This window comes from Corythoichthys intestinalis, chromosome 7 (assembly GCF_030265065.1).
Source record: "Corythoichthys intestinalis isolate RoL2023-P3 chromosome 7, ASM3026506v1, whole genome shotgun sequence".
Lineage (NCBI taxonomy): Eukaryota > Metazoa > Chordata > Actinopteri > Syngnathiformes > Syngnathidae > Corythoichthys > Corythoichthys intestinalis.
In genome coordinates this window covers 25,131,975-25,154,107 of record NC_080401.1, presented here as the reverse complement: position 1 = coordinate 25,154,107, position 22,133 = coordinate 25,131,975, and the positions used below count along the sequence as shown (strand labels likewise).

Genomic DNA, 22,133 nt, shown 5'->3' with positions numbered 1-22,133 from the left:
CTATTTTTATCACACTTTTTAAATTGGACAAAAACATCTAACACACAAATACAAAATGAGAACACTCGCACTGATCTGCTGGAGCCCAAAACCTACGGTCAAAAGCAGCAGTGGTCAAGTTGGTCAAACTCATCTTAAGCTTCTGATGTGACTCATGAATAGACTAAAGGCTGAGTTATGCTTCTGCGGCAGACCTACGCCGCCAAGGCAGACCCAATTTACGACCCTTCGCCGCAGCCTGACGTACGTACATCTCCTCAATTTTCTGACTTCGTGTCACGTCAACGCTTGTAGACGTGACGCAAGCGGACTGTGATTGGTCCGCTCAGACTGTTGTTTCCGGTTCAGCGCGACATCACCATTTTCAAACATTGTTGCGCTACACGAAAAAATGGACCAAGCCGACGAGAGTATCATCAAAGAGGTCCGCAAGTACGGCAACCTCTACAATGTCTCGTCAAGACATTAGATTTGTGAAGATCCACATTCAAGCGTTCCATCTTGCATTGTTTATTTTTTTTCTCCGTTGGCATTGTGTAACCGGAAGAAAACACAACGCCCCACCCCTCTAGTGGCTTGGCGGTGAATTACAGAGCAACTCAAACATATCGAATGCTCATTGACGCCGTTGTTGCTTCGCCATCACCGCAACGCAGGAGCATAACTGGTTTATTTTTGTTGGCTAGCCGTTGGGTTTTATCCGATACCAGTTCCTACTTAGTACTTTTTTAAATGGTTATGTTGCTCAAACAGTCAAATGTTTAAAAAAACAAAATAAAAAAGCTAAAAACTGCAAACAAGCTTTGTTGGAAAAAAAAATAGAAATAAAAAATAATTCCAGGATGAAATTGAAAACATACAAATCTATTTACCGATAAATTTGTCCACAATATAAATACAGCACAAGTAGCATATGATAATAAGAAATAAATACGTTGGAGGTTAATGAATGAATGAATGGAGAAGCTTATTCAACATGGCTTGTGCGAGTCATGTTAACTGTTGTCAATGACTTGTGTCGATGTGTTTTTGGTAATTTAAAACTGATTTTACCGCGGATTGGAACATATTCTCGGCTCTCCCGTTCGCCATCTGTGTCGTTGTAGAGACGACTTTCGGCGCGCAAGAGTGACGTTACTCGTTAAGAAAACACGTCACGCAAATAAATGAATCTGATTGAACAGTTGATTTTGTACTTGCTCGAGAGGCCGTTAATCGGCTGGGTCCCAGACTATTCTCACAGTGTTTGAAAAATACAGGGAGAATAGTCTGGCGGTGCCAGGCAAATCATTAGCTACCATATCTGTTTAAGTGCTAATTAAAAAATTCAAATACATCACGACTTGTTATGAGTTTTACATTAAACAGAAAGTCAGCGTAGCCGACATCGAGTGGAAAGATTGCTAGTGTTACTTAATATGCAAGATTTTCAGTTGGAATTAAATTACTTACCCGAAGAGGAAAAGCTGCTGTCATCGATCATATCTGTAAACCAAACTCTTAATTCGGCAGCAAGTAGGTAGCGTCACTGTATGCTTACTACAGAACAAGCGGTTGGTTGCAAAAAGGAAAAATGTTCAGATAATGAAAGATGAAAAATGTTTGTTTTTATTTGGTCTGGTTATTATCATTTTTGTCAGAACCAATAACCAATTGGCATGCGTTAGCCATCAACCCTACTCATTAGGGCATCACCCTGACACAAATATAACATTTCATTATGACTTTTGTTCTTTAATCCTCTTTTATTGTGTTTATCATTATTATTTATACATGAAAATTCTATTTTTCTTGATTATAAACATGTAGCAAAATTGGTACGGAGTGTCTTTGGTGGGCATGACATGAGTGGCATTTCAATCCATTTCAATTGAGAAAATTCAAAATATGAGTAACTTGAGTAGGTTATGGAACAAACTCCACTTGTATTATACAAAGCTTTCAGCATTCATTGTCTTTTTTCCCTCCGTGTTAAGCCATTTGCACAAAACTTGTGCAGACATTGACAGCAATTGAGTGGAAAAGTGTCAAAAAGACGCACACTTTCTGGAAGCCTCCACTTATGGCTTAGTTTAGCATGAATGATTTCAGTTCTGAGAACCTGTACTGCGATGACGCTGCCCACTAAGCTGTGCCACACAAGCTTATAGTGAGCTATAATCCATTATAGTGTTGAACACGCTTCACAATATTGTTCCTATAAGAGCCCAGGGGTGCACGATAGATGGGTGTTGCTGGCCCACATTGGCTTTCCTCCAATCATGTATTTACTGTGTGTAAATGGATATAAATGTGAAAAGCTGTCAGCAAGGAGTCAACTAAGGATGTGTGGTTGCATTATTACAGCTGATTTCAGCTTTTATGAAGGACGGATGGAGAGAAGGGAAGCATGATAGGATAAAAGGGAGGAAGAAGATATAAAAAGGATGAAGAGCCATAAGGGTGACGGGAACTCGAGTGATGGGGGTTGGATGGTGTGGTTGAAGAGAAATTAGATGAGCGCGGGTGATGTGAGAGCGGATGATGAGAATGAAGCACAGGAGAGCTGTATGGAATGACTTTTAAGACTATGAATGACAATGTATCAGTGTTCATAAAGTGGCAGGAAAAAAAGCACAAGCACTGCAGGTGACTACACGGCACCCACTTATTGCTACCCGCAATTCAAAAACACAAGATGATTATTTTGATAATTTATGTGTATTCCAAATGCCGGGACGTTGTCTTAAAAAAACCATAAGTATGTCACCAAAATGGCTTGGAGTCAACTGTCAAACAGGAAAAGAATGGTCATAGATGAGCTCAATTTATCCCACTTTACACTTACTCTGTTTTTGTACAATAAAGTTATTCAACAGAGCAGTGAATAAAAACACATTCTGTATTTTCTTTACTGCATTAGTAATTTTATGTAGATTGGGACTCACCCAACTTTTACATGATGAACCCAGCTTAAAATCAGCCAGTTGAAAGGTTTTTGTGTTTTATTGTATGTAGCTTTTAGGGACTTCATTTGAGGTAATTAGATTCATGCAGCAGCGCTCAGGTATTGTGGTTGGCTTTAGTTCTTCAAAGGGTCTACTGAATTTCTAGCGTTACTTCCAGAAACAGCCGTGAAAAAAATTACCACCTTCATCACCAAATAGATCTTCCATTGAATTCACATATGCTTTATGCAATTGTGTGCTATTTACCATGTCAGATTGGCCTTGCAAATGCGAGGAGAAGCATATCTCTTCTCAGCGGGGTATTCTCAAGGGGGAACAGCACCTGGGGTTTACAACAGACAATAGGTTCTTTCATTGGTGGATACGTAAAGTTAGCTACAGGGGCCCATTGAAGACAATTTTATTCAACCGTACGCATCTACTAACGTAAATTGCCGCACAATGCACCATCTGTAACTGCATGCTTGTGTGATTCCTGAGGTCAATTCTCCCACAAAGTCCCACCGATGAGAGAGATGCTTCTCCTCACATTCACAAAGCCTATCTACCATGGTAGATGAGTTCTGTAGATATGGGAAACATCTAAACAAAGATACACGACAATATCGGTTACCGATATTTATCGGCCGATAATGGCCATTATGACACAGATAATCCAGATTGAAAAAAATTCAACCGATAATGCAATCCGATAATTATATACTTGATTTAGCCTCCAAATGTGCGCAACCGAAGAATTCAGCATCGCTGCCTCCTCAACCCCTCCCCTCTCTGAAGCCCCTGAGGGAGGAGGGGTTGAGGAGGCGGAGTTACACAACCGAAGCAGTTTGAGATAGCTGTCACTGCCGTGGCTAGATTTGTGTAAAAAAAAAAAAAAAAAACGACGCTCTCGCCATCTACTAAATATGCACTGCAGAAGCACGAGGTGGAAAAAAAATGTCCTCATTCAGCCCAAAGCGGGTGTTAAACTCCATCTAATGCTAAACACCGGCACGAAACCGATAGTCGATAAGTAGCCGTCTTCCGTCTTTCTTGAGCGTTCCCCCACGCCGTGCGGGACGCGAGGAGCCAGGCCAAGAATATGCTGCGGCGTACGAATGTAGCTGCCGCCGCCACTCCAGTTCCACTCATCGAGCCAGACAGAGTCCTGGCGCGGGTGCCAATTTGGCGGCCGGATGGACTGAAGTGCACAGGCGGGAGAAGATTTTTTTTCCCAGCCACGCTGCCGTTATTTTCGGCTTAACAAAACTCAGGCACACACACGGGGATGCGAGCTCCAACTCCAGCCTAATACTGCCGTGTATCAGCTGAGCTGCCGTAAAGCAAGTGTCGTGAGTGCCGCAAATGTAAACAAAGCGCTGTACAACGGATACATGACATCTCCGTCTTTTGAGGTAATCATTTTCACAGTGTGCAACAAAGCATATAACATTAGCAATCACTTTTCAAATTATTTAACTTATTTGTCTGCTCAGTTAGTCACACTAGATAATTAAATTTTTATTGGCACTCAATAACACTTCTCAATTTAAAAATTGTTTTCAAATAATGTTTTGAGCCATACCTATTCTTGAGTAAAGAACATTTCTGACAAACAAGTTTTTTTTGGATCAAGTATAATATTTTATTGCTGAAAATAAGGCTTGTAAGCTTATTTTCAGCCAGCTATTTTTCTTCCAAGAAATCTGAGTGAAATACACAAGAAGCGCTGGCAGATAATTTCACTTATTTCCAATAGAGTCACACTTAAAATTGGCTAGTTTTAAGGAGGTGTGTTTATGCAGTGTAGTAATGTTATATATGTTAGGAATGGCTTAATTTTAAAGGCATTTTTGTGCAACTTAGGTATTTACTCTAAGTAATTGTTGCCAAAAGTTTACCATTACACAGTGTCAGACAATCTCATTTTTTAGATGTTGAATTTACTACTTGTTCGCATTTCATTTTTGCACAGTAATATTTTCTGTTGTGTATACGTCAAAATTTTACATAAATCTTTTAATAGAATTATCGGCTTGACATCATCGGTTATCGGTTGGAATGAGGAGGAAATTATTGGTTATCGGTATCAGTTGAAAAATGCATTATCGTGTGTCAAGTTCAAAAATAGACCCTTAGGTAGACAGTTGTAAAATTACCCAAAAATAAGGAGAGAAGACACTCAGTTTTCTTGGCCAAGGAGAGCAAGGAGGGACTAGACAGTGAAATGCTAGATTACGCTGTATAGTCACCAAAATTGATCTAAAACTAAACTCCTTGCTCTTTCTTTTATTAGGGGCTTGTCCTAACACAGAAAGGTGCCGCCCTAAAGGGAGGGGGAAAGCAAGCTGGAGACACCCATGTGATTTTGGTTGGCTATGTGTGAGCATGTAGGTGGAGCTAACTAAATACACGTGTGTAAGCAAAGGCACTTAGGTAAAGTGGTCAGAATGACCCAGACACTTCAGATATGCAACGCTGCGGCCATGGAAGATGTCCTCAAATGGAAGATTTCCTTGAAAGTCTAGACCAGGGGTCAGCAACCTTTTTGGTGTTGCGTGCCGCTTTCAAATTTTCTTGTCAATCAGTGTGCCACACCAAGATTAATGACGCACATCCAAATTTTTATATCCAACAGAACTGTAATTTTACTCCAAAGAAAACAACATGAACATACGTTGAAATCTTACAACTACCATTCTTCTTTATCAAATAACTAAAAAATAAAAGTATATTGTAGAAAATATCAAAACTTGAGCATCATCTTATGTAAACATATCACACACACACACACACACACACACACACACACACACACACACACACACACACACACACACACACACACACAACCCAGCAAGAAAAGGGGAACAAGCGTGATTCTCAGTGCAGGTCTCTCACAGTACAGAGCGGGCTGTTTTAACCTTCAAAGTCAGGCGACTACTTTGTCTTTTTCACTAACAGTGAATTCTATGCACAATTTTAGATTTTATATAACAAATACAAAAGATGACTACCTTAATGTGATCCCTGGCCCTGTTTTCCATGAATTTCATGTTTCGTCTCGTAGTTGCGTTTGACACTTGTTGTGCGACACACACACAACGCTCCCGAGGCATAATGCACAGAGCAAGCGGAAGTAACCAGCCAACCAGTTGTTACCGGCAACCCCAAGGGGCCGCTGTCCCCTACAGTATGACCAGCTTACTAGTGAAGCGTAAGAAAAAGAGGCAGGGAGCAAGTTGTTGAGAGAGAGTTGTGCGAAGAGCGCCATGAAAAGTGGCTGTGTCCCATGCTGGTTTTAGTTTTGTTAATAAAAGTCTCCAGCAAAATACCATCCAACGTGTCACTGAGTTTTTATACACATCACTACCTCTCTGAAGTAAGCACCGGGCGAATCGACGACAACAAGCTACGTTAATCGCCTGTCCACCACACCCTACGGTGCAGAGTTGCAATTACCAAAAAGTGCAGTTGGTAACACAGTGTACTTCCGCCAGCTCTCTGATTGGTCGGCTTCGTGACATGTTAGTAGCGTGGGCTGAATTAAACGCGCAGAGAAAAAAAAATCCGACAAGCGCAGGAGTCGAGAAATTGGGGAAGAGCTGGAGGTGTGCTCAAAATCCATTATTACTCGCATATAACGCCACAGGCAGAGTGGGTGAGAGGGGTGGTCCCGTAAAGCCCCTAAATAACAGGGCGCGCAACTGAAAATGCCTTAATTTCCGGTAAAAAGGCACATTGTAAATGGGCTCGCTTCCGCTATCCAAACAGCTAAACATGAAAAGGTTCACACTCCGGATGTTTTCAGTAATCCTTTATGTGTCCGTTTTCTTTTTTATGAAACTAAAACAATGAAAAAATACATGCAATCAGCAACAATGCTGCAAATAACAAAAATGCCATCCATATATGCAAACACAATTAGCCTGTATTCAGTAGTTCTTAATTAGAAACATCAAACACATTTCCCCTCAAACATGCAACCTAAAGACAATATAAAGAGTGTAATTCTCAATTTGACAACAAAATACTCACAGACGTTGCTCAAAAGAACACAAATGCCACTCAAGTTGTGAGAGTGGAGCTGCCATGTAACACACTGAATCCCATTTGAAGAACTTCCTATTTGCATTTTTCTTCTACTGTTTTAGAACCAATAAATAAAACGGCCACAAGATGGGGCGCTTGAGCAAGTGATAAAGATACACCCGACAATAAACATAACACGCATTTTTTTTTTTTTGGCCATGCCCTCGCGTGTCACTCGTTAACCCTTCGCGTGCCAGTGCTGACACGCGTGTCATAGGTTGCCGACCCCTGGTCTAGACGAAAGTCTAGACGTAAGATGCTGAAGATGTCCCAGAAGGTCTAGTTACGCAGTGTTACGGCCATGAAGCAAGGCAGTTGTCACCCCGACCCTCTTTAACACTTTGTAACACTTAAACATTATACTACAGCCTAGTATAGCAAGCAATAATCATTTACTGGTTATATCAAATAAGAAAAAATATGGCAATATGTATTATGTATAATTAGGTATATATGAGCACAAGCAAATATTCAATCAATCAAGCAAATATTCAATCAACCCTCGATACTTAACTCAACATCGTGCATCACTAAAACAAAGTATCATTTTCATTGTGCAAGTTATTAATAAATTAATTACGTTAAAATATTTGACGCAGTTAACGCATTCATGGAATGACCCGTTCATGCACTGCCTCAAACAGTTTACAATGATGCCGTTTTAGCACATTGAGAGCGAAAAGGCTGAGAAATGCGAGTGGACACAAGCGTTCATTGGACCGCGCCTTTTATTGACTTAACTCTTTCCAACAAAAATAAATATTGTGGCGAACGACGTGGGAAGGAATGACAGGAGACAATCTTTTTCTCAACACCATATGCCATATGTTCTTAACTGAACATATGGCAGATCATACTGTATACCATTTGCAGCCACCACTGACAGTCATAGTTGCCCAACTTCCCATAATGCATTTGGGTGGAACAGTTAAGTCGCTACAGTATCATTTAGTGAAAGCACAACAAAAATAATATTCCTATCTCTCAAAAAAATTATGTTCACAAAAAGAAAATCGCTCGATGCAAAGAGAACTGGCATTCCCAATCAAAATAGCTATGCAAAATACACATAAAACTTACTCAGACTTTGCCTTGGCTAGATCTCTAATTAATGTAAAAGTCGCCATTGACAGCTTGTGGTGTATTTCAATCACTACCTTACGTAGTTAAAGACACTTTGGAAGAACGGCAAAACAACGAAAACATTAAGAGGGGTTTTAATATAAAATTTGAAGCTTTTTTGAATATAGTTAGCATTCTTTTTCATTCATTCAAACTTGGCGGACTTTTTAACAACACTGTTTTCTTTGACCCAATCAATTAATTGACTTTCACCGAAGTGTACCTTAAATGTGACAGACTAAAGAGACTTGGTAAAGATGTTTTGTTTCTAGGCTTAACTGTGCTTTTTTTACAGCTTGTTGCGAGGTGCTGAAGAGATGGGTCTGAGGAAGGCGGTGAAGCCCGAATTTGGTGCAGGAACGCGGAGCTTCTCCTGTGAGGAGGACTATATTTATGAGAACATCGAGAGCGAGTTGTGCTTCTTCACCTCGCAGGTTTATTCACACATTCACCCATGAATCTGCATGCTTGCACTACACTTCTTTGGTCTGTTTTTAGGAGAGGCAAAGCATCATTAAATACTGGCTTGAAAATCTACGTGCCAAACATGGGGAGGTGCTTCATAATATTAACTTCCTGGAAGGGCAACCAATCAGTAAGCTGCGTCATTTCCTTGATAGTAAATACAGTAAATAATTTAGTTCATTCATGAGTGTGTCAAAACTTTTATCCCAGTTCCAGAGTTGAGTGCACGAGGTGTTATCCAGCAAATGTTCCCTCTCCACGAACAGCGCGTCCTGAGTCACCTAATGAAATCTTGGGTTCAGGCTATTTGTGAGAAACAGCCCTTAGGTCAGTTCACATCGCAGACAATATTTGCAGAACTTGACACATGAGCTTCGTATCATTTGCTTGCTTTGCATTGTTTGCAGACGATATCTGTGACTACTTTGGTGTGAAAATAGCCATGTATTTTGCCTGGCTGGGTTTTTACACCACTTCAATGTTGTACCCTGCTGTGATCGGCTTTGTATTGTGGATGCTCACTGAGTCAGATCAGGTGAGGCTTCAGAGCAATTGACGGCAATTAACATACAATCCATTTGAACATGGAGGGGCTGGCAGCCATCATTAAATCATTTGATCGCTACCAGCCCAGATAGATTGGACGTATATTACCGTCAATGACGGGAATGAGTTCATGGCAGTGACCACACGTAGCCACTACTATTGGGAAAGAATTATTCATAACTTTCTCTTTCAAAGACTTATTGAATCAAATAATGAAAAATAAAATACATCATGGCATATCGTTGTCGTGACATTACTATACAGTATGTGACAGTATGTGCATATATACTGTATGATACAGGGGTTGGACAAAATAATGGAAACACCTAACATTTTGGCATAAAAATCATTGAACATAATTGTTAAAGAATGGCATGAGGATCATTCTAATGAAGTTGAGCATCTCCTATGGCCGGCACAATCCCCAGACCTTAACATTATTGAGCATTTAAGATCCGTTTTAGAGATTAAATTCAGACGTCGATTTCCACCCCCATCATTTCTAAAAGAGTTAGAGGGTATTCTAACTAAAGAATGGCTTAAAATTCCTTTGGAAACAATCAGTTGTATGATACCTCAGAGAATTGAGGCTGTAATTGCCGCAAAAGGCGGTCCTACACCATATTGAATTAGTTTTTGTTGATTTTTTTAAGGTGTTTCCATTATTTCGTCCAACCCCTGTTGATTTTTGCAAGAAATGGGTATTATAGATTTATGCCAGATATTCTCCACATGATAAATCATACTTATCATTGTTATCAGGTAATTAAAGTTGGACTGACTGTGCTTTATTTTGGCGTATCAGACGAGTCGAGACATCTGCTGTGTGGTCTTTGCACTTTTCAACGTGGTGTGGGCCACCTTGTTTCTTGAACGGTGGAAGAGGAGAGGTGCTGAATTGGCGTATAAATGGGGAACTCTGGACACGCCTCCCGAATCCCTGGAGGAACCACGTCCTCAGTTCCGGGTCTGAAATGTTCCACCTCACCACTGTATTTTCTCCCTTTGCCCTTGTCTTGAATGCCATTCTTTATGCCTGGGCAGGGTGTGAAGCGCTGCAGCCCTGTCACAGGATGTGAGGAGTTCTACTATCCGCCGTGGCGGAGACGTGTTTTCAGGTGGCTGGTCAGCTTGCCCATCTGTCTTCTCTGTCTCTCTTTTGTCTTCCTGGTCATGCTCATCTGCTTTGAGCTCCAGGTCAGTCATCCACCATCACATTTGACTTTAAAAATTTGTGTCTACTGGATTTTGCATTGGTTCATTTCCATGTCAGGTTAATTGGCCAACAAGCAGACACCCTGGACTGGCCACAAACCACATCGCAGGGCAGATCTACTTTTGACTAACTAATATTTACACTCACATACTGTATAAAGCTATGGAAAAGTTAGTCATAGACATCAAATTGGTATTTACGGGACATGGGGCCGATTAATAGGGTGCCTATCTCCGTCGAAGCTGACCAAGTGGAAACACAGACAAAGAGCTTTTTACGTTGAAAATTCTTGTGAATAAATGCGTAAATCCCTCAATTCTTTGTAGATATGGACGTAAAACAGTCTCGATTCTTGGTTAAAAGCAAAAAAAAATGGGCAGTTATCATTTATTTTAAGTAAACATGTTGAATGTGCTGCTCGTCTTTAAGTCACTGTGGCGCCGCCTTACCACAACAAAGAGCTTTTTACGTTGAAATTCTTGTGAATAAATGCTTAAATCCCTGAATTCTTTATAGATATGGACGTAAAACAGTCTCGATTCTTTGTTAAAAGAGCAAAGAACCGCCGAGTTAGCATTTATTTTACGTAAATATTGCGAACTATGATGCTAATGCCATAATGGCTAATTTCTCCCATTGATTTTTTTTTCATGTTTCAAAATGCATGCATGGTACGAAAAATCTAATAATTACCTTGAATCCTCGAACAAATCACTCCTGAGACAATCCTTCCTGTTTGTATACGGTACAGCTTTCGTACATTTACCCTAAATCCGGCATTGAATCGCTGCATGTGTCACTGCGACCGACTGCGAATAACTGAAGCGGATTGTGGGATGGGCCCTCTGCCTGAGGGCGTTGTGCAGTGGTTGGCCGAATTGACCCGTCAATACAATTATGAAGTCTATGAGTTATTCTTTCATTAACAGAACATGCATGGTTTATGAACAGAATGTGGAAGCCAGGGTACCAAGATGTCATTACTTAAAGTGACAAATATATATATTTTGTCTGTACAGGAGTTTGTAATGGGGATCAAGGAAATGCCTCGATTGGCTCGCTTTATTCCTAAAATAATGCTTGCAATCACTGTGACTGCATGTGATGAGGTGTACAGGAAGATTGCCTGCTGGCTCAATGACATGGGTAAGACTTTATTTTTATTGGTCTTTGAATAGAATATATTGATTTCTGTGTGAAAGCTGCTGGATACAATGAAACATATATGAATAATTTGAATTGCAGTACAACAGTCGTTTATAATATACACTATATGCTGTCTCCACAGAAAACTATCGACTCCAGAGTGCCTATGAGAAAAATCTCATCATCAAAATGGTTCTTGTAAGCAATCTTTCAGTTTATCAGTCCAATATGATATACAGCCTGATTTTAGAATGTTTTTTTCTTTGTCACTTTGATGACATGTCCTCTTCTCCCACAGTTTCAGTTTGTAAATTCATATCTCAGCCTTTTTTACATTGGATTCTACCTCAAAGACATGGAGCGGCTCAAAGAGGTAAGAGCCTAATTAGTTTGACTAATAATCATTTATTCTACACAACGCTTGTCTGTTCAGACGTAGGTTCAGGATAAAGTAAAAAAAAAAAAAAAAAAAAACACAACATTTGAATAAAGTTGGGACGTTCCATAAAACAAACTCATCGCTGAAGCTTTCTGGATTAAATTCTGTCCCATTCTTACTTGATGTATAACTTCAATATTTTAGCTCAAAACTTTGTGCTTCCTAGTACACGACACGTTATCAATAGGTGACAGTCTAGTACAGCATGTCCAAAGTCCGGCCCGGGGGCCAAATGCGGCCCGTGGTCAAATTTCATCCGGCCCCCAGCCTCTGTCATAAAATCAATAACGTCTGGCCCGCACACAGACTGCAACCGGCATATGAAATAGCTTACACACGAAATGCTGCTCATTTACCCACTAAAAGGCAGTAGCACTTTAACCCTTTATTGCCAAATGTATCACATTTGATACACCTAAAATTTCATTATTTTGAGACTAATTTAGAATTTTGACATTTCTTTTCGAAACAAAAAAAAAAAAAAATGATGGATCCAAGTCAACACATGCATCTGCAGGTTCCATGAGAAAAAAACGATTTGGCATGGGCTATAGATATTAGAGCGGTTATTACACATATTGATTCTAACTTTTCTTTTTACAAATTTGAAAAAAAGGTTTCATTAGGACCTTGTTTTTCAAATTTTGGGATTCTCTGATAATTGCTTTATGTTGCAGGTATTTAAGAGCTAAGCAACATTACCCCGTGTGACCCATTACTTCCATTTTCTAAAATGGCGACAATCAACAAATAAAAAGAACGTTGATGGTGGCGGCCGACGCTTCAAGGATAGGTGGAAATTGGACTATTTCTTCTATAAAATTCGCAACACTTGTGTCTGCCTCATTTGCAAAGAGACGGTCGCTGTTTTTAAAGATTTCAATGTGAGGCGATCTTGCGAAACAAGACACGCTGACATGTAGGACAAGATTACAGGAAAGATGCAGTGAGAAATTGAAGCAACTTGAAGCTAGTTGTGAGATTGTTGAAATTGTTCATTAAAACAAATAATAAAGCAAATGTGACACACTGATTGGCTTGCTAAAATTTGCTTAAATATATTGTTCTACGTAAAGGACGTCAGCCAAGGTTGGTCTTTCAAATTTTTACCACACCAAATCTTTGCAAAAAGTTTGGACACCCCTGGTCTAGTACTCTTAGTAGCCTTTTACTACAAAGCCATGCTGGTGTAACACTTGAAGAATGTGGGTTATCTTTTTTTTTTTTGGAATAAGCAGGGACATCCTTAAGTAGGATGTTGCTTAGATGACAGCATATGCTGCCTCAAAACCTGTATTTACATTTTAGCATTAATGGTGCATTCACAGTTGTTCATGCCATGGTCAGTAACATCACCCCATCTCAGATGCTGGCTTTTAACCCTTTGATGGCAGTTGTTACGAAATAGTCCCATTCCAGATCAAAGCAGCCTCAATGTGTTTTTTTTTAAACCATAGATGCTTGTTTTTCTTTTATTTTATTATTAATTTATTATTAGTTTTTAATGTATTTTCATTAATTTTCTCAACTTGATTATCATCTACTTGAAAGCAAAACCACAAGTAAAATATTTTTAAAAACTTTGGTGACAAGTGCTGATAACAATGTGGATGGTCCTTTTCCTCTGTGGCACAAAGGACACAAAGGATCAATGTCTACGAGTTCCAGAAACAATTTGGAACGTGGACTTGTCAGACCACAGCACAATTTTCCACTCTGCATCAGGCCATCTCAGATGAGCTTGAACGCAGTAAGGGCGGCAGCTGTTGCTTTGCATGATGGACTTTGAAATTGCTTTTTTAGCTGTAGCAATGAGCTGCGTTAATTGACAATGGTTTTCTGAGCCCACATGGCAATATCCTTTCCACACTAATGCCGGTCTTTAATGGAATGCTGATTGAGAGATCGAAGGTCATGCCGTCACGGGCATTGAATGTTGATTATGTTGATATTTGGCCTTATCTGCAGAGTTCTCCAGATTCTCTTTTCTTTTTGATGATATGAATGGGACAAGAGGAAATCCCAAAATTTCTTGCAATTTTACGTTGGGACACGTTTTTATGATTTTTTTTTGTTTACCACACAAAGTGATGACCTATTTTACACCTTCCTTAGCCAATCATGACACTCACCTGTTTGATAGTTGAATCTTCCAAATAATTTAAAAATGTATTTATTGACTGTTTTTTTTAAGATTTCAAATGAAAGAATAATCACTCCCAAAAAGGAAACGAAAACCTGTAAAATTAATCGGTTTTATCATTAATGATAAATTATAATGAAAAAAGAATTCGAAAAATAAGTCCTTGTGTAGTGTGTGCAACAGTGTTGTTAATCTTAATTTAAAAAATTAATTACAGTTACGAATTACTTCTCTCAAAACGTAATTGAGTTAGTAACTCTGTTACCTCATTCTAAAATAGTTACTCAGCGAAGTAACTGACGTGATGTTTCATGTTTTACACGTTATTACATTATACATTCTATAACATCTTTCACATCAAAGATGTTTATATTCACCGACTGAGGAATAAAAACACTATATACAGTATTTTAGAACATTTGGTATTTAGTTGGATCAAATACATTAGTCTGTTAAGAAAATACAAATGTAAGCTGACCATGAAGTTTGAGAACGCTACCTTTGAAATTCCCTGGCTCGTCGTCATTATTGCTGTCTTGTTGTGTTTGCCAGACCGTGTAGTGAAGCAAGACATGATCCGCCCACCTCACCAATAATCATCGAGTTTGCAAAGGCGTCACCACCCCTTTCCTCCTCCCCTTTCTTGCTCTGCTGTCTCCCAGGCTGTGACAAAATCAGACAACTGGCGCTTCATTCAGCCAAATTGTAGTAACGTGCCCCTTTACATCCTCAGTAATGACCACGGCGTTGCGAAGATGGGAAAATTAATTAGATTACTCACTACTGAAAAAAATAACACCGTTAGAAACATTAGAAACATTATTAACAACACTGGTAATCAATTGAAAATGTAGTAGGTTGAAAATAATGTTCAAATCACTCTATTCAGGTTTATTTCAATTCCCAACTTCACCGTAATTGGGGTTGTTACTATAGTATTATTGTCATTGCCTGGCATAAAACTCATTCTATGGGCCACTACTTTGCCTTGGCAATTTGTGGATGGTGTGTGGAGGACTCAGAAGCGAGCTTCGAAGACAGTTATGAACACATTTTCACCATTTTTACAGGAAAGTGGATATTACTTTCTTGGAAGAATATGAAGAATCCTCCATGTCAGTGATATTATTAACTTAGTGCCTAGACTTGTGACATCAGCGTTTTTTTTCCTCTGAAAAGCAAATTATTAATGTCATCCATATTTGTTCATATCTGCTACGTACTGTATGTACTTTTTACTTGGTTCAACAATGAACAGTTTTTCCTCTATGTTTCTGTCTTTGTCAGATGCTGGCCACTCTGCTCATCATACGTCAGTTCCTTCAAAATGTGAAGGAGGTGCTGCAGCCTTACGTGTATGAGCGCCACAAGCTGGGTGAGCTCACTTTGCGAGCTCTATGGGATTTGCTACTCTCCGTGCTGCTAAAATATGCCAGGCTGGCTGCTGGAAAAGCCCATGCCTCACCTACTGACCCTGCTATGCCAGGACCTGGTCTCAGGGGCACCAGGCCTGGGGTGGGTCATACAGACAAAAGGTCAGCCTCAAAATAATCAGATGCTATACACATATAGTTCAGACACTTTTTATACACAATGCAAAGGAAACTACACTATTATATACTAGGAGTGTAACGGTACATGTATTTGTACTGAACCGTTTCGGTACGGGGTGCTCGGTTCAGAACGGAGGCGTACCAAACAAGTTTCTGACGCAATCTAGTGCTGTCAAATTTAGTGCGTTGACGGGCGGTAATTCATTTTTTGAATTAATCACGTTAAAATATTTGCCGCATTTAACGCAAGCGCGAAATGACCCGCTCATGCATCCCATAATTCCACTGTTACGTCCCACGGTCGGCTCGCTAATGACGTAACATAAAACGAGCCACACACACAAGTTGCAAGTGGACACAAATTTATTCACACAAGTTGAACTCGCAATGAGCAAAATATACAAAATGCGGAAGAAGCTGGCTTCAGCGTAAACCCAGGCCAAAACAACAAACAAAATGAAACGACACTTAAACCCCACACGCTAAGTAAACCCTGATCGTGAAAAGGAAATAACAAAAAGACGGCAGTTTACGCCTACTGCTGCGGTGCTCTTTTTTACAGTGGTTAACAAAAACGATCCAATAACGAATCAACACAAAAGACCTCACCGAAAAAGCGGACGTGTAACAAAGTAGCGATCAAATGCACAGGTGAATGAATGGTGAGCAAACAACTGGCAAGGAGAGGAGGTACGCGGCACCTATGCTGTCAAATGCGAACTCTCAGAGTGTTGACAGCGGCTAGTTTTTGAAGTTGGCACCTTTCCTCGGGTGGCCCATCAGCGGCGGCGACGTCGTCTTCCCATCCGGCGTCAATCAGAGTACGTCACGTTGGGAGTAGGGTTGGGCATCGAGCATCACTGGGAACCGGTTCTAACACTCCAATGCTCCCGGAATCGTTCGAATTTTTCAATTTCAATTCCTTATTTCGATACCCTGACCGCCGAGCGGAAAAAAATTGCTCGAGTTTAAAGACTGATATTTATATAGAAGTTATAATTAGCCCTGTGAGAAGTTCATTTAATTTAAAAAAACGTCGAGAAGTTTTGACTTTAATATAAACTTTGCAATTTTTTTGGACCCCGCATTTTTTTTTTTTTTTTGACCCTGCAATCGGAATCGGGAATCATTCGGAACCGGAATCGAAACGTGGAATCGAAATTGAAACCGGAATCGTTCAATTTCAAACGATGCTCAACCCTAGCTGGGAGGGGAGGCAGCCAGCTGGCGGACGCGACGATCAGCTGACTGACAGTCTCAAAAAAGATAACAATTAATTGGTTAGGGCTGTCACACCGCTCAGAAGTGCAGTGAGCAGCGTGGGTAACGGTTAAATGTAAACATGGAAGAAAAGCAGGTTGGCCCTCTGGGTGGGGAATTCAAATTAAAAAAGAATATAGATGGAACAACTCTCAGAAAATGTAAATAAGTTGGTTTGCCTCAGCGACTGGCTAGAGGATGAGTAGAGAAGAGGGCCACATTTATGTGTACACTACACACACTTTGCACACATTCTAAATAATTTTTTTTTGTTACTGTTCTAAGGCTCTGTTGTGTGTTTGTTTTTGCAGAGAAAAAGACAATGTCTTCAACAAAAAGAATATTAATGTTAATGCCATCTTGTGAATTTATTGTTATCAACAAATACGGTACTCATGTACAGTATGTTGAATGTATATATCCGTCTTGTGTCTTATCTTTCCATTCCAAAAATAATTTACAGAAAAATATGGCATATTTTAGAGATGGTTTGAATTGTGATTAATTAATTTTTAAGCTGTGATTAACTCGATTAAAAATTTTAATCGTTTGACAGCCCTAAATGTAACCCTTACTTTTCGAGGCTGTGGTCATAAAGTTAATATGAGAAACTTGAAACTCTTCAGTGTTGCAACTGTTCAATTTTGCACATCAGATAGTTGTTTAAAGAAAAAGTCTGAGCCAATGTTATTTATTTTTATTTTGTTTTTCAAAATACCTACATTTCAGAATATTGTATTTTCTATTTTTGAGCAGAATTCTAGCTTTGTATAGGGGCTAATGTTCCTATTGTTGAAAGCACAAAAGTGTGTAATAAACTAACACATTTATATTTTGCATTTTGTTTTCTTACTTACGAAAATGACCTCAAAACCGAGGTACGTACCGAACCGAGATTTTTGTGTACCGTTACACCCCTATTATATACTGTAATTAAGGACTATAAGGCACACCTTAAGTCGCACCCACCAACTCTGACTCTGTATTATTCACATATAAGCCCCACCGGAATACAAGGTGCAGGTTTACATATTGTATTGGACTATAAGCCGCAGGGTTCAAAGCTGCGGAATAAGTTACGGTTTGTTGTTCAAAAATTATGGCAATTAGTCTGTTGTACTATTGTCAAGACATTAATCAAGCACAATGCAAAATACTATCTAGTGCTGCAACTATTAATCGATTAACTCGAGTAATTCCATTACAAAGAAGCTTCGAACCAAATTTTGCTCCTTCGAGGACTCGTTTAATTAGAGTGGCATTGAAATGGTTTGCTTTGAAAGTGTTTGGATCTAGTTTTATTCATTTGGCTGGATACACTGCCCTCTAGTGGCAACAGTGAATATGACATAACTCTTCTAACGTGGCTGGATCCAGCTGCTCCCTGTTTAGACCAACATGATGTATATCAGGGTTCGCCAAATCTGGACCTCGATGCCATCTATCCTGTCGTTGTTTTCTACATCTCTCTCCCCTAACACACCTGAATCAAATGATTATGTCATCAGCAACCTCTCCAGAAGCCTGATAATGATCCTGATTATTTGATTCAGGTGTGTTGGAGGAGGGAGCCATGGAAAACACGACAGGAAAAGTGGCTCCGAGGTCCGGATTTAGTGAACCCTGATGTATATTTTTGTTTGAGCTAATGTGTTTATTTCCCCATTCGTTATTTAGAAGTAAATTTTGCCGGTTTTTGTGGAAATATGTGTTTGAACGATTTGTCAAGAGCACTGTAAAAAAAAAAAAAATTGCATTTCATAGCATTTAAGCTAGCAGACATTTGCTATGCAAGTTAGCTAATTGTTCTTTTGCGATACATCGATCCTCATTAATTATTTTTTTACACCGTTCGAGGTTAAGCTTGGGTATTTTAATTTATTTTTAAATACATGTGTTGCTCTTGTGAAATGAAAGTGCAATTTTACATTCCTCTTGAAAAAAAACACTCGGGAATTTTATTTTGTGTTTGCATTTAATGCTCTTTTGAAAGTGTAATCTTAGAAAGCCTTTGTTTTACATCTCCTAAAATGTATTTTTCAACACAGAATACACAGTAAAACATTGGTCTACAAAATTTTGGAAAATATCTGCTTCAGAGATTGATATTTCAGTGTGTGCCACCTCTTATGAAATGTGTCTACATTAATGCATTTTGTCCACTTCCAAAACACCAGGATTTGTGCAATGCAGTTTGCCTAAATTGCTTGTGTTTTAACATGTCAGCCAGATACTGTATCTCAAGAACTATAGCCAATTGACACTTTTGACCTCATTTATTGTTTTTTTAGTAACCCAAATTTAGTAAAGCCGCACTACTTTTATCCAGAAAGTATTTAGCTTGTAGACCATTGAAATCAGGTATTCTGTTATTTTGATAATGTCATTTTGCTGATTAAAACACAAAATTCACCATCTCAGTCAAATTGAATACCACATAAGAAAAAAACAGTTTTACATCAGATTTTTATATAGAATTTACAAAAGAGTTGTCCCTCTGAAAAAATTATAAATAACATCAAATAAATAATGTTTAAATGAATTTTTCTTTGATTTTCAAATGTATTTCTAGATGGACCTGTATTACAATAGCAGACCAAGGACTCCTTAAGTTTTCGGGATTGACATTAGTCTGTCATCATTTCAAAACAGGGAAAAAAAATGTTTGAATGGCGGTTGCGGGGTACCCGATGAGGAGGAAAGTGGCGAGAGGGACGAGGCTGACAGTGGGCGATTCAGTGAAGGAGAAACCGAGGAGGAAGGTCTGCTTGACTGCGGTTTGAAACTGAGGAAAGTCAGCTTCATAGAGAAGGTACACAGATTTTTGTCATTTGTAATAAAGGGTAGAGGACCAATGTTTCCTGACATACACTGTTGTATTTTTGGACTATATGGCACACCAGATTATAGCGCACACTATCAATGAAGAATTTTATTTTGATATGACTATGTTCAATCGGTGCCCCGATTATAAAGTGCATTAGTGCATCAGTGTGCTGCAGGTGTCATTTTTTCTTTATATTGTTATAACATTGTAATTGTTCTTCTATTTATTAATTGATTTATTTGTTTTACTGTTTTATTTATGGGTTTGATGATGGATAAATGTGTCTACAGCACTGAACTGGAGTAGTTTAATACAGTTATTCTCCAACAAAATAGATTTGGGGGTCATTAAGCATAACCAGAATTCAGAATTCATTTAATAAGTTAACTGTGAAGTTTGGAGGAAAATAAAAGATATTAAATGTGCCTTATAGTCCCAGAAAGAAAAAAAAAACATTAGTAAACCGAGTCAGATATTTTACATTAAAAAAAAATCATGGGCACACCAGCACACAAAAATGACGTTGATTGTCCTACCTGTCACTATACATACAGTATTTTACTGACAAATATGTTGAACAAATATACATAAATTTCATTTATACTAAATAATTATTTTGGACCCAGTAAGTGAAATTGGATGAAGCATTTGTTTTGATCTCTCATTAATTATGCATGAGATTCTGACGTTATAATCTTAAGCAAAAATATCACAGTTTCACGGTATTGCAATTAAACTTCTAAAATGTGTTACTTCGAGTTTTGTGGGTTAAAACAAAAAACAACAAAAAAAACTATTTTCTATTGAACAGGGTTTTTTTTTTTTTCAAAAATATTAGAAAATTGGAACATAAATATAATGTTAAGTTAAAATATATTTAAAAAATAACTGAAATATCCTAAATAAAATTAAAATAAATGCAGTCCTTTAGGTGAGCTTAAACCCACAGCCACAGCTCAACATTACTACCAGCTAACAAAAATAATTGAATTATTTTGCATGAGTATCAATATTCGTATCATGTTTACATTATACACACACACACACTCTCTTTCTCAACACAGACAGTTGCCAGAAAGAAAAAAAAACACGTTTTACCACTGCTAGACACACTAAACACACAAGAGTTAACTCCTGTCATGACAGTGTTTACTAACCTTTAATTTTGTATAAATGCGGAATCATATTGGAGGTATTGCCTCCTCGGCAGCCACCCTCCGCAAACATGTTTTACATGTTGGCTGGCCCTCCTCTAAGCCGCGACTGTCTGTAACTTTTCTGTAGCCGACGTATTCCCATTGCCTGGCTCTGCCAGACTACCGTATTTTTCGGACTATAAGTCGCACCTGAGTATAAGTCGCACCAGCCATATAGTGCCCAATGAAGAGGAAAAAAACATATATATGTCGCACTGGAGTATAAGTCGCATGTTTGGGGGAAATATACTTGATAAAATCCAGCACATGGAACAGATATTTCATCTTTAAAGGCAATTTAAAATAAATACAATATAGAACAATATGCTAAATAAGTGTACAGTATGATAATGTTACATGATGCATGAACAACAAAATGCGAACGTGGCCAGTATGTTAACGTAACATAGCTATTAAGAGTTATTCAGATAACTATAGCATAAAGAACATTTAAACAAGTTTAGCAAACCATCAGTTTCACTCCAAAACACCAAAATAACATGTGAAATGATATAAAAATGTGTTAATAATTTCACACATAAGTCGCTCCTGAGTATAAGTCGCACCCCCAGCCAAAGTATGAAAAAAACTGCGACTTATAGTCCGAAAAATACGGTATTCTCCCTGTATTTTTCAAACACTGAGAGAAATAGTCTGGGAACCATCCCATTAACGGCCTCTTTTCGAGCAGGTACAAAATCAATCGACAAATCAGATTCGTTTATTTGCGTGACGTGTTCTTCACGAGCAACGTCACTCTTGCGCGCCGAAAGTAGTCTCCTCAACACAGATGGTCAACGGGATAACCGAGAACATGTTCCAATCCGCGGTAAATTCTGTTTTAAATTACCAAAAACACATCGACACGAGTCATTGACAACAGTCTGTCTCGCGCTAGCCATGTTGAATAAACTCCGCTCTCTTCGTATGTTTACTTCCGCGCGCAAGTCCCTCGTCCTTCCGTCGTCAGTTAATAACGTCACGTCTGCCCGTCGCTGATTGGTCCACTCCGCTGTCTGTTCGCTGTGGCTTGCTCCGCCCTGGAAATTGTATCCGTGGGAATGGTGGCCAGACTCAATAGCTGGAACAGCGTTGAGTCTGGTGTACCAGGCAAGTATTCCCATACCTGTGATTTCGTTTTCTTCGATGGAAGAAAAAGTTCAGGAGTTTCATCTCCTCCAGCCATCGTGTAGCACAGCTG

General features: G+C 39.0%; 1 protein-coding gene across 3 annotated transcripts in view; it reads left to right on the top strand.

Annotated features, from left to right (window-relative positions):
• Nucleotides 1–22,133, top strand: part of ano8b (anoctamin 8b) — a 74,306-nt gene that overhangs the window by 33,363 nt on the left and 18,810 nt on the right. For all 3 annotated transcript variants that reach the window (XM_057840252.1, XM_057840255.1, XM_057840253.1), the window contains exons 4-14: nt 8,437–8,575; nt 8,640–8,736; nt 8,817–8,933; nt 9,014–9,141; nt 9,958–10,119; nt 10,197–10,349; nt 11,388–11,514; nt 11,657–11,712; nt 11,813–11,887; nt 15,384–15,631; nt 19,562–19,721. In XM_057840252.1, coding sequence (XP_057696235.1) covers nt 8,437–8,575; nt 8,640–8,736; nt 8,817–8,933; nt 9,014–9,141; nt 9,958–10,119; nt 10,197–10,349; nt 11,388–11,514; nt 11,657–11,712; nt 11,813–11,887; nt 15,384–15,631; nt 19,562–19,721 — 1,462 coding nt within the window. The remainder of the gene's footprint in view (nt 1–8,436; nt 8,576–8,639; nt 8,737–8,816; nt 8,934–9,013; nt 9,142–9,957; nt 10,120–10,196; nt 10,350–11,387; nt 11,515–11,656; nt 11,713–11,812; nt 11,888–15,383; nt 15,632–19,561; nt 19,722–22,133) is intronic.